General features: G+C 51.0%; 6 protein-coding genes and 1 non-coding gene across 7 annotated transcripts; 3 read left to right on the top strand and 4 right to left on the bottom strand.

Moving 5' to 3' along the window:
- Positions 1-1,886: 1,886 nt before the first annotated feature.
- Positions 1,887-2,159, bottom strand: B0T23DRAFT_400868 (uncharacterized protein; the record flags this gene model as incomplete). The annotated part of the gene is made up of 1 exon (XM_062838532.1): positions 1,887-2,159. One exon carries the CDS (start codon positions 2,157-2,159, stop codon positions 1,887-1,889), a length of 273 nt encoding a protein of 90 aa, XP_062696862.1.
- Positions 2,160-3,379: 1,220 nt separating this feature from the next.
- B0T23DRAFT_306650 (uncharacterized protein) lies at positions 3,380-3,843 on the top strand (the record flags this gene model as incomplete). Its single annotated transcript, XM_062834390.1, has 2 exons — positions 3,380-3,405; positions 3,648-3,843. 2 exons carry the CDS (start codon positions 3,380-3,382, stop codon positions 3,841-3,843), a joined length of 222 nt encoding a protein of 73 aa, XP_062696861.1.
- An 11-nt stretch (positions 3,844-3,854) lies between these two features.
- B0T23DRAFT_391864 (uncharacterized protein) lies at positions 3,855-4,636 on the bottom strand (the record flags this gene model as incomplete). Its single annotated transcript, XM_062837969.1, has 4 exons — positions 3,855-3,965; positions 4,081-4,224; positions 4,457-4,531; positions 4,604-4,636. The coding sequence occupies 4 exons, from the start codon at positions 4,634-4,636 to the stop codon at positions 3,855-3,857; spliced, it is 363 nt and encodes a 120-aa protein (XP_062696860.1).
- Positions 4,637-9,395: 4,759 nt separating this feature from the next.
- On the bottom strand, positions 9,396-9,855 carry B0T23DRAFT_349258 (uncharacterized protein; the record flags this gene model as incomplete). The annotated part of the gene is made up of 2 exons (XM_062836034.1): positions 9,579-9,855; positions 9,396-9,507 (listed from the first exon to the last, which is right to left on the bottom strand). The coding sequence occupies exons 1-2, from the start codon at positions 9,635-9,637 to the stop codon at positions 9,396-9,398; spliced, it is 171 nt and encodes a 56-aa protein (XP_062696859.1). The 5' UTR covers positions 9,638-9,855.
- A 2,884-nt stretch (positions 9,856-12,739) lies between these two features.
- On the top strand, positions 12,740-12,848 carry B0T23DRAFT_t60. Its single transcript has one exon. It is a non-coding gene; the product is annotated as a tRNA-Leu (tRNA).
- Positions 12,849-13,440: 592 nt separating this feature from the next.
- B0T23DRAFT_11796 (ubiquitin carboxyl-terminal hydrolase) lies at positions 13,441-14,951 on the top strand. The gene is made up of 3 exons (XM_062831987.1): positions 13,441-13,654; positions 13,714-13,727; positions 13,807-14,951. The coding sequence occupies exons 1-3, from the start codon at positions 13,633-13,635 to the stop codon at positions 14,764-14,766; spliced, it is 996 nt and encodes a 331-aa protein (XP_062696858.1). The 5' UTR covers positions 13,441-13,632; the 3' UTR covers positions 14,767-14,951.
- Positions 14,952-15,431: 480 nt separating this feature from the next.
- Positions 15,432-16,471, bottom strand: B0T23DRAFT_306101 (60S ribosomal protein L17; the record flags this gene model as incomplete). The annotated part of the gene is made up of 4 exons (XM_062834351.1): positions 15,432-15,587; positions 15,679-15,866; positions 16,067-16,316; positions 16,424-16,471. 4 exons carry the CDS (start codon positions 16,469-16,471, stop codon positions 15,432-15,434), a joined length of 642 nt encoding a protein of 213 aa, XP_062696857.1.
- Positions 16,472-16,944: the final 473 nt, after the last annotated feature.

The raw sequence follows: 16,944 nt of genomic DNA, 5'->3' as shown, positions 1-16,944 counted from the left end.
GGAGCTATAAGGAGCTTGAATGGAGCTTGGAGGTGTGCGATTGGAGAACAACGAACAATTGGAGCTGTAGCTTTGCGGTAGCTTCTCCACATCCGTTTGGATGGCACGACGGGAATGGCTTCGATAGCTCTGCAGGAAATGCAGGTTCACAAAGCGAGATGGGGGATCGCGAGGATGGAAAAGGAGATATCGCCCGCAGAAAAGAACACGAGTTGATTGATATGTAGATTGATGAGAACAGCCCAATAGCCCCGAATTTGCGAATGGAGGCTTCTGCTGACGCGGGGAACCGTTGTGGTACAAATTTAGCAGCTGTTGATGTGTCAAATGGCACTATTGTCTGCAGCAAACCCAGGAGACGAGCAGAAAACCTGCCTGGCCTGCATGCTGTCTAGCTACGACAGGTGTAGTGTAAAGCTCACTTTGGGGTTCACTCGCTGCGAGATGCTGCACACATATCAATGGAAGAGGCGGAGGGGGAGAGATGGTCAAGAGGATAATGATGTCTGCTCATTGAAAAATAAAATAAAAAAATCACAAATTTGCAAAGGGAAAGTATCAAGAATTTGTTTGCTGAAGAATCAGAAAGCCATCAGGCTCCAAAGTTGTATTGATGTTTCCCGTATCCAAAATCCCGTGTGTACACTAAAAAGCCACCAGGTATCCAATCCATCCCCCTTCCGCTATTTTGTTACCGTCCTTTCCTTTCCACTCCGTCCAGTGTAAAGTGTGTAATGCATGAAAAGCAAATCCCAGCGCCTCGCTCAAATGACAAAATGTTGATATCAAAATACAAAATGTACAAAAACAGTCGAATTGCACAACAAGAAAAAAAAAACAGCCCTTCCTCGCTGCTGGTAATCCCCCGATGCCCCTGGATCTCCTTTGCCGATTAATGGGATCCCCACTTCAAGACGAGAGCAGGACCCAAGCAAGTCTACGTCAGTGGCTTGGCACTGGGCAGGGGATGTGCGGAGGGGGCAGCACAAAATCAGAAAAATGAGGGGTAGTCTAGCGACCTCGACCGCCATTGGTCGGCCGCCGCCTGTGATAGGCAGCACCAAGTCCAAAGTCGGTTGTTGTTGGTAGCCCAGTGACGTTCCCAAGATCTCGTAGCATGTGCCTTTGACGCGCAATGACGAGAATCCGAGAATGGGAAAGATAGCAAATTCGATCCCTGGACTGTGATGAGCCGCGACCGTCGCATTCAAACGTCACAGCAAGGCTCATCATTTCGTGATAGTCAACTCGGTGACTCGGGAACTCGGAGAGAATTCCAAAGACCTCAATCTTTACTCTTGACTCGCACTTCACTCGGTGTGAAGACAATAGTTGTCGAGCCGAGGTAGTCAAGTGTAAAAGTAGCTTGAAAACATCGTCGTTGAAAGCAAGACCGCAGCAGACATATGTTTGCACTGGGCGCCTTTGTTTGTGGCGGCCCGGCTGGATGCGTCGCGGTTGTGAATGGATTTTAGCATGTCGACATCCTTGTCCGCAGAATAGACCGATCAATGGTTAAGACTTGTTGCCGCCGCGAGGATGGCGGTGTTTCAAGTGCCTGTAGCAAAGAGGTCGTGGGCTGTGTTGCAGGAGGGAAACATCCGCCGAAGAGGAAATTGCCACAGTGATCGCCGGAACTTGCGTCGATCGATCAGGACACTCTGGTCCAGACTCTCAAAATCCGCCTCTATTCGACCTCGAGGCAACGTGGAATGTCGAGTTGATATCCAAGAAGCAGCTAAACAGGTCGAGCGTTGTCGCTGCGATGCTGAAGGCTGTGGGTGTTTCGCATGTGCGAAGGTGATGCGTAAATCCCAAGTGGCCAGCTCCCACATAATTCCAACCATGGTAGTAGATTGCGAGAAGGCAGGCCGCTTTTGTTGATTTCACTTGTAGCCGGTCATCTTGGCGCAGCGGTTACAGTAGTAGATGTTGGTGCCAATCTGGACCATTCCCATGGAGCTGGGGTCGTCTGTCGAGGTGATCTCTTCGGCGCGGGCGCACCTTAGGCACCGGAGCACCTCAACCGAGACGATGGGTTGTGTCGAGTCCATGCTGTGCCTGACTGATGACGTCGAAGACAGGTCGGAGTCGGAGGACGAGTATGACGAAGCCGAAGATGTGGAGGTAAGGTATTGAACTTGTGGTCGGGCGGACATTGTGATGTGTGTTGTGTGGTGGAAGTGCGCAGGGCAGGCTATTAGTACCAGTGCTGGGTTGAAGGATGCTGCCGAGTTTGTTGTTGGTTTGTTCTCGACTGTTGATGTTGGTGTTGGCGTTTGATGCTGGTGCTTGTAGGTCGGTTTGGTGGTGCGGGTATGAGGTTTATACGTGCGAAGGTCGGTTCGAGGAATTTGTATCGAGATCGAGTTGGAGCAAAAAACAAGTGGGTATTTCTTCCAGTCAGAGACGACGGGAATGGGCCAGACCAAGACTTTGTAATGTACCCGCGTCCGCCAACGAAATGCCAAGTCTGCCCGGTGCCCAGGGGGGTAGGGGTACCAGAGTTCGAGGCTGCCAGGGGGTGGGGTTAGAAAAAAAATCGAATTCGCGGCCAGCCGGGCGTGCAAAAAACAGGCAGGGCAGACGCAAACAGAGTGGAGGAAGGGAGAAAGAGATACCTGCGCCAAAGTACCGACTCTACCCAACATATGGAGCCCGAAACTTTGCTCACTACGCTACGTACCTAGTATGCAACTAACGAGGGGGTGAAGGATAATTGCGAGACTACCTAGAGGGAGGTATGAGCACAATCATGGGGCAGCCAGGTCATCATGCCGTAATCTGCTCCCGTGCGACGTCTTGCTACGTACTGCTACGTACCACCTTCTCGAATTCCGGCTTGTTGACGAGTGGACAGGTCTTGCAAGTTCTCGACCATGGACTAAACACCGGGCGGTCATCCCATCGGTATCTCACGCCCGCGCTCGCCAATTCGGAATGCGACAATGGCGGCTGGCGTCCACGACCTTCACGTTCCCTCCAGCCAGTTTTGGAAGCTGGAAGAGAAGAAAAGGGAGGAATCATCGTGTTCACCGCGTTACGTACACCTCATTGCACCTCATCCATCCAGCACCCTGCTGCCGTCGCAAAACCGCTCAGCAACTGTGCCTTCTAACAAACACACCGATTATACTTGTGTCAGACTGCGGTTGAACATCCGCGATAGGGTCTAGAATCTAGACTTGTTTCTGGGATGGGCACACGACGTGGTATGTATCTTGTGCTCCTTAATCTGAGGCCTACACAACATGACACAACGAAGTGTAGCAAATCGATGTTGAATACCTCTAGGATGTTCACAGTTTAGGAATTGCGTCAACGCTGTTGCTGGGGATATCCCGTACAATTGCACTATCAGGGTGTTGCGCTTCCAATAATGCGGAAGGGTCGGTTCTATGTTAGGTAGGTACCTACAACAACCCACTACGTAGGGCTTCGGCGGACAGCGCAACTGGAAACCACAAACTGGAAGAGCGAAGAAGGCGAGCGAGATTGGGGATCTCGCGAGAAATTCTGCTCGAAACGGGGAAAACAGGACACGCCGATCCTAGCAGTGCCCAACGCTATCATCATTCCCTCGTCATCACAGCTGGCGAGAAACTCGGGCAGTCGTAACATACATAAAAGGCTCGGTAACCACCAAGCAAGAAACGTGGCCCTCGCTCGTCGATGTCATCGCCGTCTTTGCAGCTGCTGATGGCTGATGGAATCGATAGCTCAGCGAAGCCAATGCGACTGTTTAGCGCGCAAAGCACGCCCGGACCTTGCCGTCAATTGTTCATCCCATCCAACGCCGGGTTTATCGACGGCACGGATGTCGAGCAGCGGGAACAGCGATGAAAGAAAGGGTTTCAAAGATGCGGATGGAAGTGGCCCCAGTCGATGCCGGGATGGGCGGGGCCCAGCCAGTCAGGTCGAGCGCGCTGAGTGGCCGTTGGTGGGTCCTCGGCCTGGACCCAGTCCTAGGTCCCGTCTGCACCAGCACATTCTAGGCCACACAGCAAAGTCCACACCAAGACAGTCCAGAACGCTGACCGATCCCACACACAAATTTCGATCTTGAGGGCCACGACTCACGATCGCCAATTGCTGCACGCATTCATTTCCAGACCACCTTGCATCAAACGGTCCACCGTGTCTGGCCAGCTCCAGCCTGTATTCCAGACTCGATAGCCTGACCCCTTTCTCCTCAGGGCCCTGTGGCAGAGTACCATGGCTTGTCTATAGCGTATGACAGCTGTGAGGCAGCGAGATTGCTCCCTAAATTCCCTGGACAAGGCTTGAGTCTGGCCCTTGCCTATCACCACCACATCCGTCGACGACGAAACTAACGAAAGGAACAAGTCCGGAAATGCCCAACGTCCACTTTTAGCCGCGAGACCGGCCAGGACCTCGGGACGGGAAGGTCCAGACTGACGACTCACACACCCGTGACACAACCGGCCTCACATACCGGGCCGTGATCGGCGGTCCGTCCGGGTACCGGTTTCTGATGTGGGGATTCGAGACTCATGCCATGTGTCGCCACCTGGCTGTAGTGTAAAATGAACCGTTGTCGACCGAACGTGAGGCTTCATCAAGAGGGAGTGGTGAGACTTACAATGACCGGCCAACCGAGGCGTACCGTCCACATGTTTTAAGTCATCATGAATAATAAACACTCGTCTCAAGATGCTACACTACAGTGTAGCGAGAGATGAGCACAGCCAGCCAATACTCCGTACCCCGCAAGTGCACATGCGTCTTTGGGTAGCTTCCGGTTCGTGCTTACTATTCTGGAGCCCACGTTGTTGGATGCTTACATGTAGGAAAGGAGACACGTCTCCTTGTGGGGATGGACGAATGGGTGGATGACCAGTCCTTCGCAAAGGCATAATGCCATGCTGCTGCCCCCTGAGTGTACGGCGTGGGGAAGTGCAGCCCCGTTCTTAGGATCTTCCGCGGAGTGAATGAGGCTTTGGACGATATATGCTAAGAGACAGTCAAGGCCCCGAAGCCACGTCTTCGCTGCTCAACACATATCTATGCTTCAATCACCCCTAGAGTCATGCACACGCGAATACAACAGGGCCGGCGAGTGCCTTTACCCCCTCCCCCCTACACTTTCGTGAGAGCCTAGCGGACGGCAAGACGGGAGGCGATGATCTTTGCGTAAGTTCATGATTTAAGGCTAGGGTTTAACTCATCGTGTGCACTCCATCTCATTGTCTAGCCCTGCTCGGCCACTTGAACCCTTGGATGCACCGCCTGCCATTCGCCTGCCCTGTTGAACGAAGCTATCACTGGAAGGGATCCTAACTCCACCACAGTCACAAACGAAGTCATTTACAATTGTCCCCTTTCCCTCTTCTTGGCTGAAGCTACACCAAGTGCCAAAGTCTTGGTCCTTCTTGAATAACTTAATAACTACATATTAATTACATAAAACATATTGAAGAGGAGTGGTCTAAGTCATTGACTGGGACTCTGTGATGTCGAGTGATGTCGGCCGGTCCTTCATTTCCTTCAAAATAGGGTCTTTGCGAGTCAGACATCTCGGGGCAGCAGGCACGGCAACAAAAAATGGGGCTTTCTCACCACGACTTCACATGTCACGGCCAGCATAAACTCACTGGCTAGTGGAGCGCATTAAAATCGCTAGACGGACTTAGCTAAACGTTTGTTTCTTGTCTCATCTTCCTGATAAGTCCATACTGATTATTTTCCGACAGCCTTGGCGGGCTCCGATCATAAAGTAAATTGCGTGACAACTGCCGTTGCTTGCAGACGATCATGGACCGGAACGTACCTGGTCGACGCTTCTGCAACATGGGAATTTCATCCATTGCCGTGATTACCAGCCCTTCGATTCCAGCCCATCGCTGGTCACAGACTCACAGCTGCTAGTGTACAGTAAAAACCCATGCAGTTGCAACCCCCCTTCCCCTAATGCTAGCATCATGATGCTTCTTGATGCACAGCCAGTTGAGTGCCAGATTTACAGGCCTAGGTATATTGGGACTACTAACTGCTAGTTACGATAGTCGGGTAGCAACTCAATTTTTGCAAGAATGGTCCAGTTTTGGTGGGACAGAACACTTATATACCTTTGTATCGGGGCTTAGCGACCTGCTTTTCTAGTCCCTTGGTGGTCTTACTGATGGCCTGGGCGCCTGCTTCTGGTCTGTGCCCTGAATTCCTCTCTTGCACAGACCCTACTTCTTCAATGCGAGAAGAATCGTTGTTTAAATAAAGTTGCAACTGTAGGGGCTTTTACTGTAACCGAAGGGACAGGTGGGTGGGGGGGGTTTTGTCATGAGTTGCAACCAGAAAGCCCCGCCATTGGTCTGGACCGAGTTTCAGCGCGACACCTGGAGCAGTTCGTCAGATCCTCCGCCAGATGTGCGATCGTGCACCCAAGTGTGCTAAGACAGATATGTTTTGTACTGCGTACACTACACATCACCCTACCTATTTACAAGGGTTTTGGGGGCGTTTTCTGCGCTAACCAACAAATGTTAGCATTGATCTGGCTGTGTGCGGTGCGCTGGTGGGATGCCATTGTTTAGCGAGGTTGCTTTTCCGGTTCTCGGGATGATGGCAATTTCGCAATCCTCGATATTTCTCGTACCCTCATTGACTTTGAGAGATTAAAAGCGCCCATACAACACTCATCCAACCTGAGTATGTTGACACTGATGGTTTGTGTTTGGCTTGCTCGCTTGGCACCCTTTGTACTCTGGTAAGCGTGTCGGGACTGGGCGATAGGTTACTACTTAGGTACTGTGTCAGTAGCAATGCGTTTTGGTGGACTTCAGTTTCATGCTGAAAATCACAGATAACGCGAGTTTCAACACAACCTGGAAGCAACTACACAGACAGGCAAACCTCGTCGGACGCCGGAGAAAGATTTTGATTCTTCTCATCATCCAAATGGCTTACCAACCCAACAATGTCTGTTTCCAAGGCGGAATCGCGCGGTCATCGGTATTGAAAATTAGGGGTGCCAAGGGTAGAAGGTAGTCCAAGCATACGGTTCTTCCCCCCGACTGCTTTCGGGGCGTCGATATGCGCACAGTTTTCCGATGGGAGATCGATGAATACTACTGACTCGACACACTCCCATAGCGTGCACTTATTGTAAATCCCAAAAGAAAAAGGAAAACAATAAAATAAAAATCCTGTACATGAGCAATCACACCAATAATACCAGACATGTTTCGCGTGTCTACTTATATTCGCTTGGCGATGGCATTGGGTATCAAGACAACAAGGGGGCTTGAAATCGAGTCGAGGAGCAACCGTGCAGTGTAGAACTGGAACTGGGTGTTATCGCTGCTGTCTTTTCGAGGTTTCCGTTTCGAGCGCCAGCCCTTCACGCGAACCAATTGCAATCATCCGACCGGCTCGGTGGTTCGCCCCATCAAAGTGCATTGGCCAGTGCCTGACTAGGTTGTGCTCGGGCCATCTGCTCTCATCTTGTTGCAGCCCCACCATGCCCAGCAGTTTCGTCAACTTCACACATCTTCAACCTCACCTCCATCGCGATCGCATCTGGTGTTGTATCCCGCCCGGAAGCACAGCGATCCGGCGAAGGATCAAGAAGTAAGACTCGGCCGAGCAACATATACATGTACCGTACATACCTATCCATGTTGCCTCGTATGGGCCAACAACAAGTCCCCGGGTTGTGTAGCCCTGAACCACCATTATGTTACCCAGGAGCCCAGGTACCCCGCGATTTGGAGCATCGAAGGGAGTGAACCCAACTAGAAGCGGAAACCCATCCACACTAGGTATTATGCCATTGTGACTTGCATCGAGAGTACTCACCTAGGCCATGAGAAGCTTAGCAGCAACGCGCGTCCGGCAGCGAGCGACCGGAGTTGCCTCCTGGCATCCATCCATCTCTCGGCAGAAACTGTTATCTGGCTACCATCCACTTTCTGCCGTTTCACATTAGAACACTATGTCTTTGAAAGCATCTGTTCAGATATGGGGGCGGGGCGGATGATTGGCTACCACAGTTATCCCGTATGGAATCTTACTATGCGGCCACGAGTGACACTAACAGCATGTCTCAAATTCACATCGAGATGACAGTTGCCTGATCAAGCCTTTATGTTGTCTATCGTCTGCTACTCGCCACTCAGCTGCATACGATTCACCGTGGCAGTATAAAGACGGTAAAAGCGCGATCATACCATATCATACCAAAACTTTTGTTATCGAATCACAGAAATCACACCTCAACATACCTTTCCATCTTCCACATCTCAATAACACGCTGCTTTCGATCTTTCCCAAGCACTCAGCTCAACAAGTGTACCCCGGATAATTCATCCTGGAAAGTTTCCAAACTTACCTATTCTATTCTATTACAGGTACCCTACTGTCAGCTCACCCAACTCGGAGGTTACCTAGGCTGGGGCTCCTTTTCCCCCACAGTACCACAGCTACGGAAGGGGTAATTTCGGCAGACCGCCGATCACTTCACCAGCCCACCGGAAACCCATCTTAATCAGCAACACCCATGTGCAGCACCCTTGAAGGGCTTAGGAATCTACTATGTAAAGAAAGGTGAAAGAAACCCGAGGGGACCGATTCCTCACCACCACATCCGATAAACTGCCGAGATTCTTTTAAGGCTCCAGGAGCCCTTTGAAATTTTCCGAGCGAATGGATGGACACGGAAAGAGGACAAAGACCCAAACTGGAAGTCGGTCAGGATCATCACCACTCACTCACCCACCTCACTCGCTCGCTTTTCCCCTAATGAGACTCTCTCGGCTCTTCTCTTCCAGTCACAAACCTAGTGTAGTTCCAGCTCGAAAGAAAGTCGATGTCGATGTGCCCGATTTACATCCACAATCAATCGGAATGCAAGGTTGTCATCGACGATTTCTGGGTGTTCTGGGTTCTGTCTCCCCGTTTCTCTATCTCCATCGTGTCCTGGTTGGTCGGTCCAGTCACTTTTTCTTTTTGTCTTTTCAACTAGGGGTAGGAATCTCATCATACTCACATCATATGCTATCTGCTTTCGGCTTTCGGAAAGGAGCAAGCTGAACAATCCCATCATTCTCGCCCCTTGGGATTCGAACCCCCCAACCCTCTAGGTGGAGCCCGAGGATAGTGTATGCAACTTCTTGGGTGCCCATGAGGTGCCCGAATACCCATAGGAGGGCGATCGAAAGATCGAAGTCATCCCTAGATTACCAGGCAGGTGGTCAACAGCTCGGAAAGAAACTGATTGGAGCAGACATCATGGTAGGTAGACTACATCGACCCAACAGTCTGTTTGTACCCTACTAGGGGCTGAAGGTCAGCTCTCTCGCTACATGCCTATTTGTACCAACCTGGAACTAGTACACGCGCTTTCTTTACGGCGGGGATATGGCGGTGTCCTCCTTTCTCTAGCTGTGCTTGTTTATCGGCTCAATTCCCCCAGTGCCCTTCATTATGTGCATAATGTACACGCAAGCTATCGGTCGAAGGTTCACCGGTAAATACAAATTCTGTTCCAGACTGAATCCATTCGTGTCAGTCTGTCACCAACTTGGCTCGATTTTCACAGTGAGTTGAAGGAGAATACGTACGTTGACAAGGCGTGAATATGTTTCAGGGCATCCATCCCCAGTGTCCGGATAGACGACATCTTGGGATTACACGTGTTAGCCTTGGCCGCGACAAGGAAAAGAAATCGGAATGAACGATCGCCGAATATTTGGATATTTCTTTACGTTCAGTCCAGAAATGTAAGAAGCTGCCTGCCAGTTCGGCCGCCAATGGATCAAGATCAGGTGCCACGACTTACATACTGGTAAAGATGGTCACTCGTCAATAACTCGACTAATAAAGTATAAATGTTGGTACTGATAGTTGTGAGCGCTTGAGTATTCCTTGAGACTCTTCCCCATAAGCTTGTAAACTCTAACTGGGGTGAATCCGGGTTCTGGTACTGAGTGAAGAGAAAGGGAGTGGTGAGGCTGGGGTAGGGAAACGAGAACCAAGAACGAAGAACGAAGATTGGAAATCTGATATCGAGTGAGGACCCAGCTGGCTCTTCTTCTTGGGGAAACTAAACACTCAATTTCCTGGTTCACCGCGGTTAACAACAAAGCGAACGAAACTCCAAGGTGCCGCTGGTGCGCCGGCGATGGGTAGTAAAGCACAGGCATCTGACTCGCCCCAGGTCAAGGCAGGATGAACCAGGGAGGGCCCATGTATGAGGCTCAATAATACATATTTGGGTTGGGAATCTGGAATATAGGTGAGAAGGTTAGGTTCTTCTTCGGAAACTGAGATAACCTTAGGCTTTCGAAGCTGTTGCGACTGGATGATCCCATAAGAATAGCATGGCCATGATACCTTGATCATCTGCCAGGCAGTCAAGAGAAAAAGGACTCAAAACTCTGAAGACACAAGGGGGGGGCATCTCATGAGCATAACGTAACATGCAATAGAGCTAGATGTATACCGTCCTCAAGAATGATTGAGGTCAGGCCAGTGGTGTCGGGCGAAAGTATCTGACAGCGTGGCATGGACCGCAACCCGTGCCTCCCTTGAACATATCGCCGAAGGTTTCAGCGTAATCGAGAAGGCACGAGGTTCTTGCGAAATGGGGAAAGAACAAATGGTCGAGGTTCCAGTATAAAAAACGAAGAAGGTAAGGACATGGAGAAGAGAAAGCACGAGTTGTAAGGCCAGTGGACGACAGTGAGGTTCAGTTCTGATCCGGACTTGCTAATTCCATTGAATGTTCCAGGATGCTTTGCTGTTTTCCAAACGTAATGTCAATGTCACAAGACTCCCGTCGCAAAATAATCCGGCTGGGTTGCCATTCACTCGTCTATCCTCTTCTATCCTGTTAATGAACACTGCCGAAGTCTAGCCTTTATGTGGCCTGAAGAAATTCACGACACGGCATGTTACTTAAATGATGTCCAAATTTACCGGAATCTCAGGCTCGTCACAAACTGGTTCCCTTGAAGCCTCTCCAAACAAGCATGATACGTGGCTACATGCAATATAGGTATGAGACTGGAGAGTCTTGAACGTCCGCTCTCTCTGCCCCTTACCAACAGTCAGAACCACTCGGGAAATCACCAATCACTCATCCACCTCCCGTCCATTGACCGTTATACCGTACTCAGTTCTTCAGTCACTACCTCTATTTTATACCAACATCACGCTACAGGTGTCTAATTACTTTCACTTGAAGGTTTACGCACCTAATTCCATAGGGCAGGCAGACAGTACGTTATCCTAGTTATCTGACGGTGACATCCGGAAATAGCAGCAAATTGTGCTTTCCACAATGGGGAAAATGATGGATCTCTTAAAGACCCCTCTTGAAAGATTGGAACAGAATAATCAAGAATGAGCAAGAGGTACATTGAAGTGGCAGCAAAGGAGAAGAGTGCCTAGAGAGATGACTCGACCACTTATCGTACTAGTGGGAAGAGCCAGGTTCGAGTAGCTTCAAAGAGAAGTGTGGAGACTTAGCTTATACTCTCCAAATAAGTGATGGTAAGCGACGGTAAGCTCCCATGATGCTTTAGCCTTTTTCCATTGTTGAACTCTACCAGACCTCATCGGTGAAGCTGGGCTATGTGGTGTTGGCGGAAGATGTAAGCAGTAGTCAGCAGGAGCTCTTTGATGGCTTTCGGTGTTTTGTCTTTTCAAAACATCTCTTCTACATCTACTTGTCCCTTTGTTTTACCTCCTAGATCATATTGTATGATCCCTCGCTTTCGCCATGCATCACACAACCTCAGCTGTTGTTCATATCCATGTATCCTTACTTTATGTCCTTATTATCACTCATATCTCTTTGCGCGCCGACGATCGGACCGCAAATCCCGCAGAATTGCCTGATAGCTCTGCTACGGGCGGCCCAAGTGATCCGAAAGCTCCGTCATATAACAATAGCTTTACTGTTATAGAGTTCCCTTCTCTGTCAAAAGATGGACTCGAAGGTATCAAGACCAAGCATGTTGAACGGTATAGTAAATTGTATCAACTGAAGCCAAGTGCGAATCGTATCTTGTCGAATGGTATGTAAAGGTAGAGCTTAATCTTTGCTCTTTGGTTCATCGGTAGGTAGGTAGCTTGGACATTGCTTGTCAGCTCACCCCGTGAGTAGTGGACTACGACGTTGTCTGCCAAATAGCGATGGTTTGAGCCAGCCCGCTCACCTCTTTTCCCTTTCAAAATTTTGGGAGACGAACTTACACACAGTCTGATACCGGCTTGTCACTTAACATGATCTTGCTAGTCCCAATGAAATGTGTCTCACGTCGTCCTAAATGCCGTACTGACACTTTGAAATCAAGGCATGACACTAGGTCATAAACACATCACCATTAGCTGATTTTACATATTCGCAGGAATTTAAGCTTAAGCTTTAAGCTTTGAGTAAACTGCATGAACTGGATGTAAGATACTCAGAATAAATGATCAAAGGCTTCGAGCTGACAAACAGTCCAGATTGTAACTTCTTCAACAGGTACGATGCCCGATCAGGTTCAGTTCTACCTGAACTTCCGCATGCGTGTGTCCTTGTCGTCGCTCTTACCTTGACAGAACAACGCACCTACCTACGCTGAACAAGGTGAAATGGAGCATTTGATACGTTCGCGATTTGAACCTTCCTCTTAGCGCCCAAATCCAACGCAACCATCACAAACACCGTTTTTTTGTTAGCAAATGACTGATTATAGGCACTGCACCCACTGTGATTTATAATATTCACAACGGCAAGATGGCCGAGCGGTCTAAGGCGCCAGGTTCAGGTCTACTTGAACTTTGCTCATTTGAGCTTCCTGGTCCAGCAATGGGCGTGGGTTCGAATCCCACTCTTGTCATATTCTTTTGTTTATTTTTTGGGCCTTTTTGATGTTACGTTCGGATTGTCCATACCTATGGCTGCTATGTTGTGGATCATAATGTGTTCAACTCCATATGGGACACTGTCGGTGGTTGCGCGAACGCTTGGAAACATGGGGCGATATCTGACAAGATGCTCCAATTCCTAGAGCCGCCTGCTTGGTAGCTGTTGGATTGCGATGATGATGAGTAGGAGTAAAGGAAGTTCAATGTTGAAATGCGTCGTTGTTCCCACGGAAAGCAGAGACGATCAAAAGCATTTCCTGAGCTTTGGACTGACAGTTGTGAAGGTTGCTTGGGTAATAATGCCCTCGCAGCTGACAAACAGCTGTTAGCCGATTGTGTTGCCAGCTGCCTGTAGTCAGGGGCAAGCTCCATCAAAGTATGAACGGTGGCAGTGACGAAGTTGAACGGGAACCTGCTTATCTTATCGCTGTTGGCGAAGGTCCGCGAGCTGCATCATCGCATTGAACATTCGCCGTGACGTTTGCAGTTGTAGGTTGATGGCGTACGGAATTGGAACGCTCGATATTCCTTTTTATGATCAGCAGGATCTATAACCACCAGCGTGTCAGTTCAGACATTACCGAGCGATATTGAACTTAGCTTCCGTTCTGCTGTTCTAATTCAACCCTCGCGTCTGCCGTTGGACAGCTCCTGCCCCGCCCCAAGCTAGCAACTTCCTGATACATCTGTCACCTTACGCCAACACATCCACGGCTTCAGACTACACCCTTTGGAATCTGCAGAACTTGCGCCAAAATGAGTGGTGGTTGGAACACCAGTAAGTTGGGCTGCGACACCCCAGCTGCAGTGCTTTCTGAGCTGACAATTTGTCCACAGTCGAGTCCGATGCGGTATGTTGGCCATTTGTCCACGTCGAGGTACCTCCCGGCACACATGCGCAGGACTTCAAGACTGACAATTCACTTCAAGGGCGTCTTCACCGACCTTCTCACCAATCTCGGCGTAAAAGGTGTCCAATTCGAAGAACTCCTCTCCCTAGAACCCGATGCCCTCGCGCAGCTGCACCCCGTCTACGGCGTCATCTTTCTCTTCAAGTACCCGACAAACGAGCCCTACCGAGGGACTGACAAGCCTCTCGATGGCACCTTCGACTACGACGCCAGCGAACGACTCTTCTTCGCTCATCAGACCATCCAGAACGCGTGTGGCACGCAGGCGCTCCTGAGCGTGCTCCTCAACAAAGCCGACCCGTCCGTCTCCCAAGAAGGCGATGCGGGGTACATCGACATCGGCGACAAGCTTCGCGACTTCCGCGACTTCACCATCGCCCTGCCGGCCGAAATCCGCGGCGAAGCGCTCTCCAACTCGGAGCTGATCCGCGACACGCACAACTCGTTTGCGCGCAGCAGTCCCTTTATCGACGAGACGCAGCGTCGGCCCGATGAGGAGGAAGGAGACGCATTCCATTTCATTGCGTACTCGCCCATCGGCGGCACCCTTTACGAGCTCGACGGCCTGCAGCCAGCGCCCATCAGCCACGGCGCTTGTACCCAGGAGGACTTCCCGCAGAAGGTTATGGACGTTCTGCAGCGGCGCATTGCCAGGTATGACGCCAGCGAGATCCGGTTCAATCTGCTGGCTATGATCAGAGACCTACGGATTCGGGCGCGAGAGTTTGCTGATGAGGAATTGCTGGCGACCGAGGAGCGCAAACGTGAGGCTTGGCGGTTTGAGAACGCCCTGAGGCGACACAACTTTGTGGGGTTTGCGGGCGAAATTCTCAAGGGTGTTGTGTCGGCGAAACTTGCGGCGGGAGGGAGTGCGTATGACGACTGGGTTAACCAGGGCAAGAAGAAGATGGAGAAGAGGGCAGCTGAACAGAGGGCAAGGAAAGGTGGAGAGGGAGAAGACGTAGAGATGCAGGGCTGAAGAGTCCCATTTGCTCATCTAGAAACTGGCGGTGCATCTGTTTGGTTATGTATATGATCACAACTATATGAGCTCCCTGGTCAGCCATTGGGAGCACGCCGGGTGCTCTGGGGTAACAATGTGCAAATCACCAAAGGCTTGTTGTACATGTGGTGAAGAGATAAGAAGCATCGGTGGATTTCATACAAAAGGGTTATGATATCATAAAAGCCATGACTGCCAAATACCCAAAATACCCCCAATGGCGAAACCTCAATAGCAGCCGTATCTGCTCAAGCATCACTTCTCACGCAGCAAAGGGGGCACATCCAATTGAACTCGGGGATGCTGGATTGGGTATCGTTTCGGGAAGGCTAGCTACCTGAACATCATGCGGCTCTGCATCAGGGGCAGACAGGTACGTCACAGCCACTCAGAGAGCTCAGGTAACCCGCAGTTCGGTTTGGCGTCCCGTTGGCAATTACGCCAGGACTTGAATGATTACTTGTTTCGCCGTGTCATGCTTTCTCAAATTCTTTTATTGAGTATTCATGATCGACCCCTTTTTCCCTGGAATCGTGACCTTGACCCGAAAAATGCCATGCTCGCGTACACCGTTCCGGAAAAAAAGTGAAGCCCTCAATCAAAACATCCCCTCGTCCAATCACCTAGCTATCAAAGCGCATTTAAGCGGCAGTGATGGCACGGCGGACGCGAGCGCCACGCTGGCGGGAGGAAAGGTGAGCCTCCTCGCGGACAACGGCCTCGGACTTCTGGACGACCTCATCGGCCTCAGTGAGGATGAGCTCGATGTGGCAGGGGTTGGACATGTAGGGGTTGATCTAAAGCATAACTGTTAGCCAATGGCCGGCTTGATCGTCTGTCTGCCGTCGCAGAAGCAGAAATCAGGGGGTATCTCGGGTTTTGACGTACGCGACCGTGAGCGCGGTAAGTGCGGCGGCGCTGCTTGGGGGCCTGGTTGACCTGGATGTGCTTAACAACGAGGTTGCCAGTGTCAAGACCCTTGGCATCGGCGTTGGCCTCAGCGTTCTTGAGGAGACCGAGAAGGAACTCGGCGGACTTGGCGGGCCAGCGGGCGCGGGAAACACCGAACTGCTTGCCTATATGACGGAGAAACGGTCAGCACCGTGTCTTCCATATCCTCCATTCGATTGCGGTTTCGTGTCGGTCGGTCGCGGTTCCATCATGCTGACAATGCCCCCCCTATTCCCCCACCACTTTGTCCTCCCCACTGTCGTCGTCGTCGCATGATGTACCGGTTCGGGTGTCTTTGTGCATGTAAATCTCGAGTAAGTCGTACCTTGGGCGGCGCGGCCGGTGCCACCAGCGTAGCGTCTCATGGGGACAGCCTCCTTCTTCTCAAGAACGTTCTCGAGGAACTTCTGAGCACGCTGGAGCTTCCAGCCATTGATGGCCTGGGCGGTCTCACGGGTGTTCTTGAAGGAGACACGGAGATAAGAGCCGCGCGAGCGGGCGGACTTAGCCGGGGCAATCTCAGTCGCAGCGTACCGAACCTGCAATTTTGGACAAGACTCGGTCAGCGATTCCCTCTCCTCCAAGTGCTCGCAATGCTCGCAAAGCCGTGATTGTCGTCCGTCGAGAATTTCGTCGTCATTTCGGCTGCAGAAGCCCGAAAACTGTCCTGAAGCAAAATAACGGCGGCGATTCTCTCGTTCGGCGGATTTCGCAGGGATTTACTCACCATCTTGCCTGCTTGTCGATGAGAGGACGGGGAATCGACCAAGTGTGATGTTCAGAGGTGGTGATGGGTTCCAATTTTGGCGTACAAAAACCGATTTTCGCGATTAGGGCTCTGTGGGCACTGCGCAGGTGGCTCGTGCGGACCGTCACTTTGCCTGAGGCACGTGCACGCGGGGACAGTAAGTGCTAGCGTCGATAACAGCCTGCCTCCTGGACTGCCGGCCGTGCACGATAGCGTCCGCAACAAACTGGAGAGCCTCGACCGCCACGCCAGGACGACAGCCAATTGCAAAGGCAGAAGGCCTCGACCGGAAAAAAAAGTGCTCCAGCGATGAGACTTTGTGCCCCGCTTTTTTTTCTCTTCAATCCATGTCCAGGAAATTTTGCACCCAGCTCCAGCAAAAGCTCTTTTCCGAGTCCTCGACAGCGCCGCGCGACAACTCTAAACCCATTGTGCCTCGCACGACAGATCTTACA

Source organism: Neurospora hispaniola (assembly GCF_033458365.1).
Source record: "Neurospora hispaniola strain FGSC 10403 chromosome Unknown B0T23scaffold_1, whole genome shotgun sequence".
NCBI lineage: Eukaryota > Fungi > Ascomycota > Sordariomycetes > Sordariales > Sordariaceae > Neurospora > Neurospora hispaniola.
The sequence above is the reverse complement of the archived record's forward strand: the minus strand, read 5'-3'. Positions and strand labels throughout refer to the sequence as shown.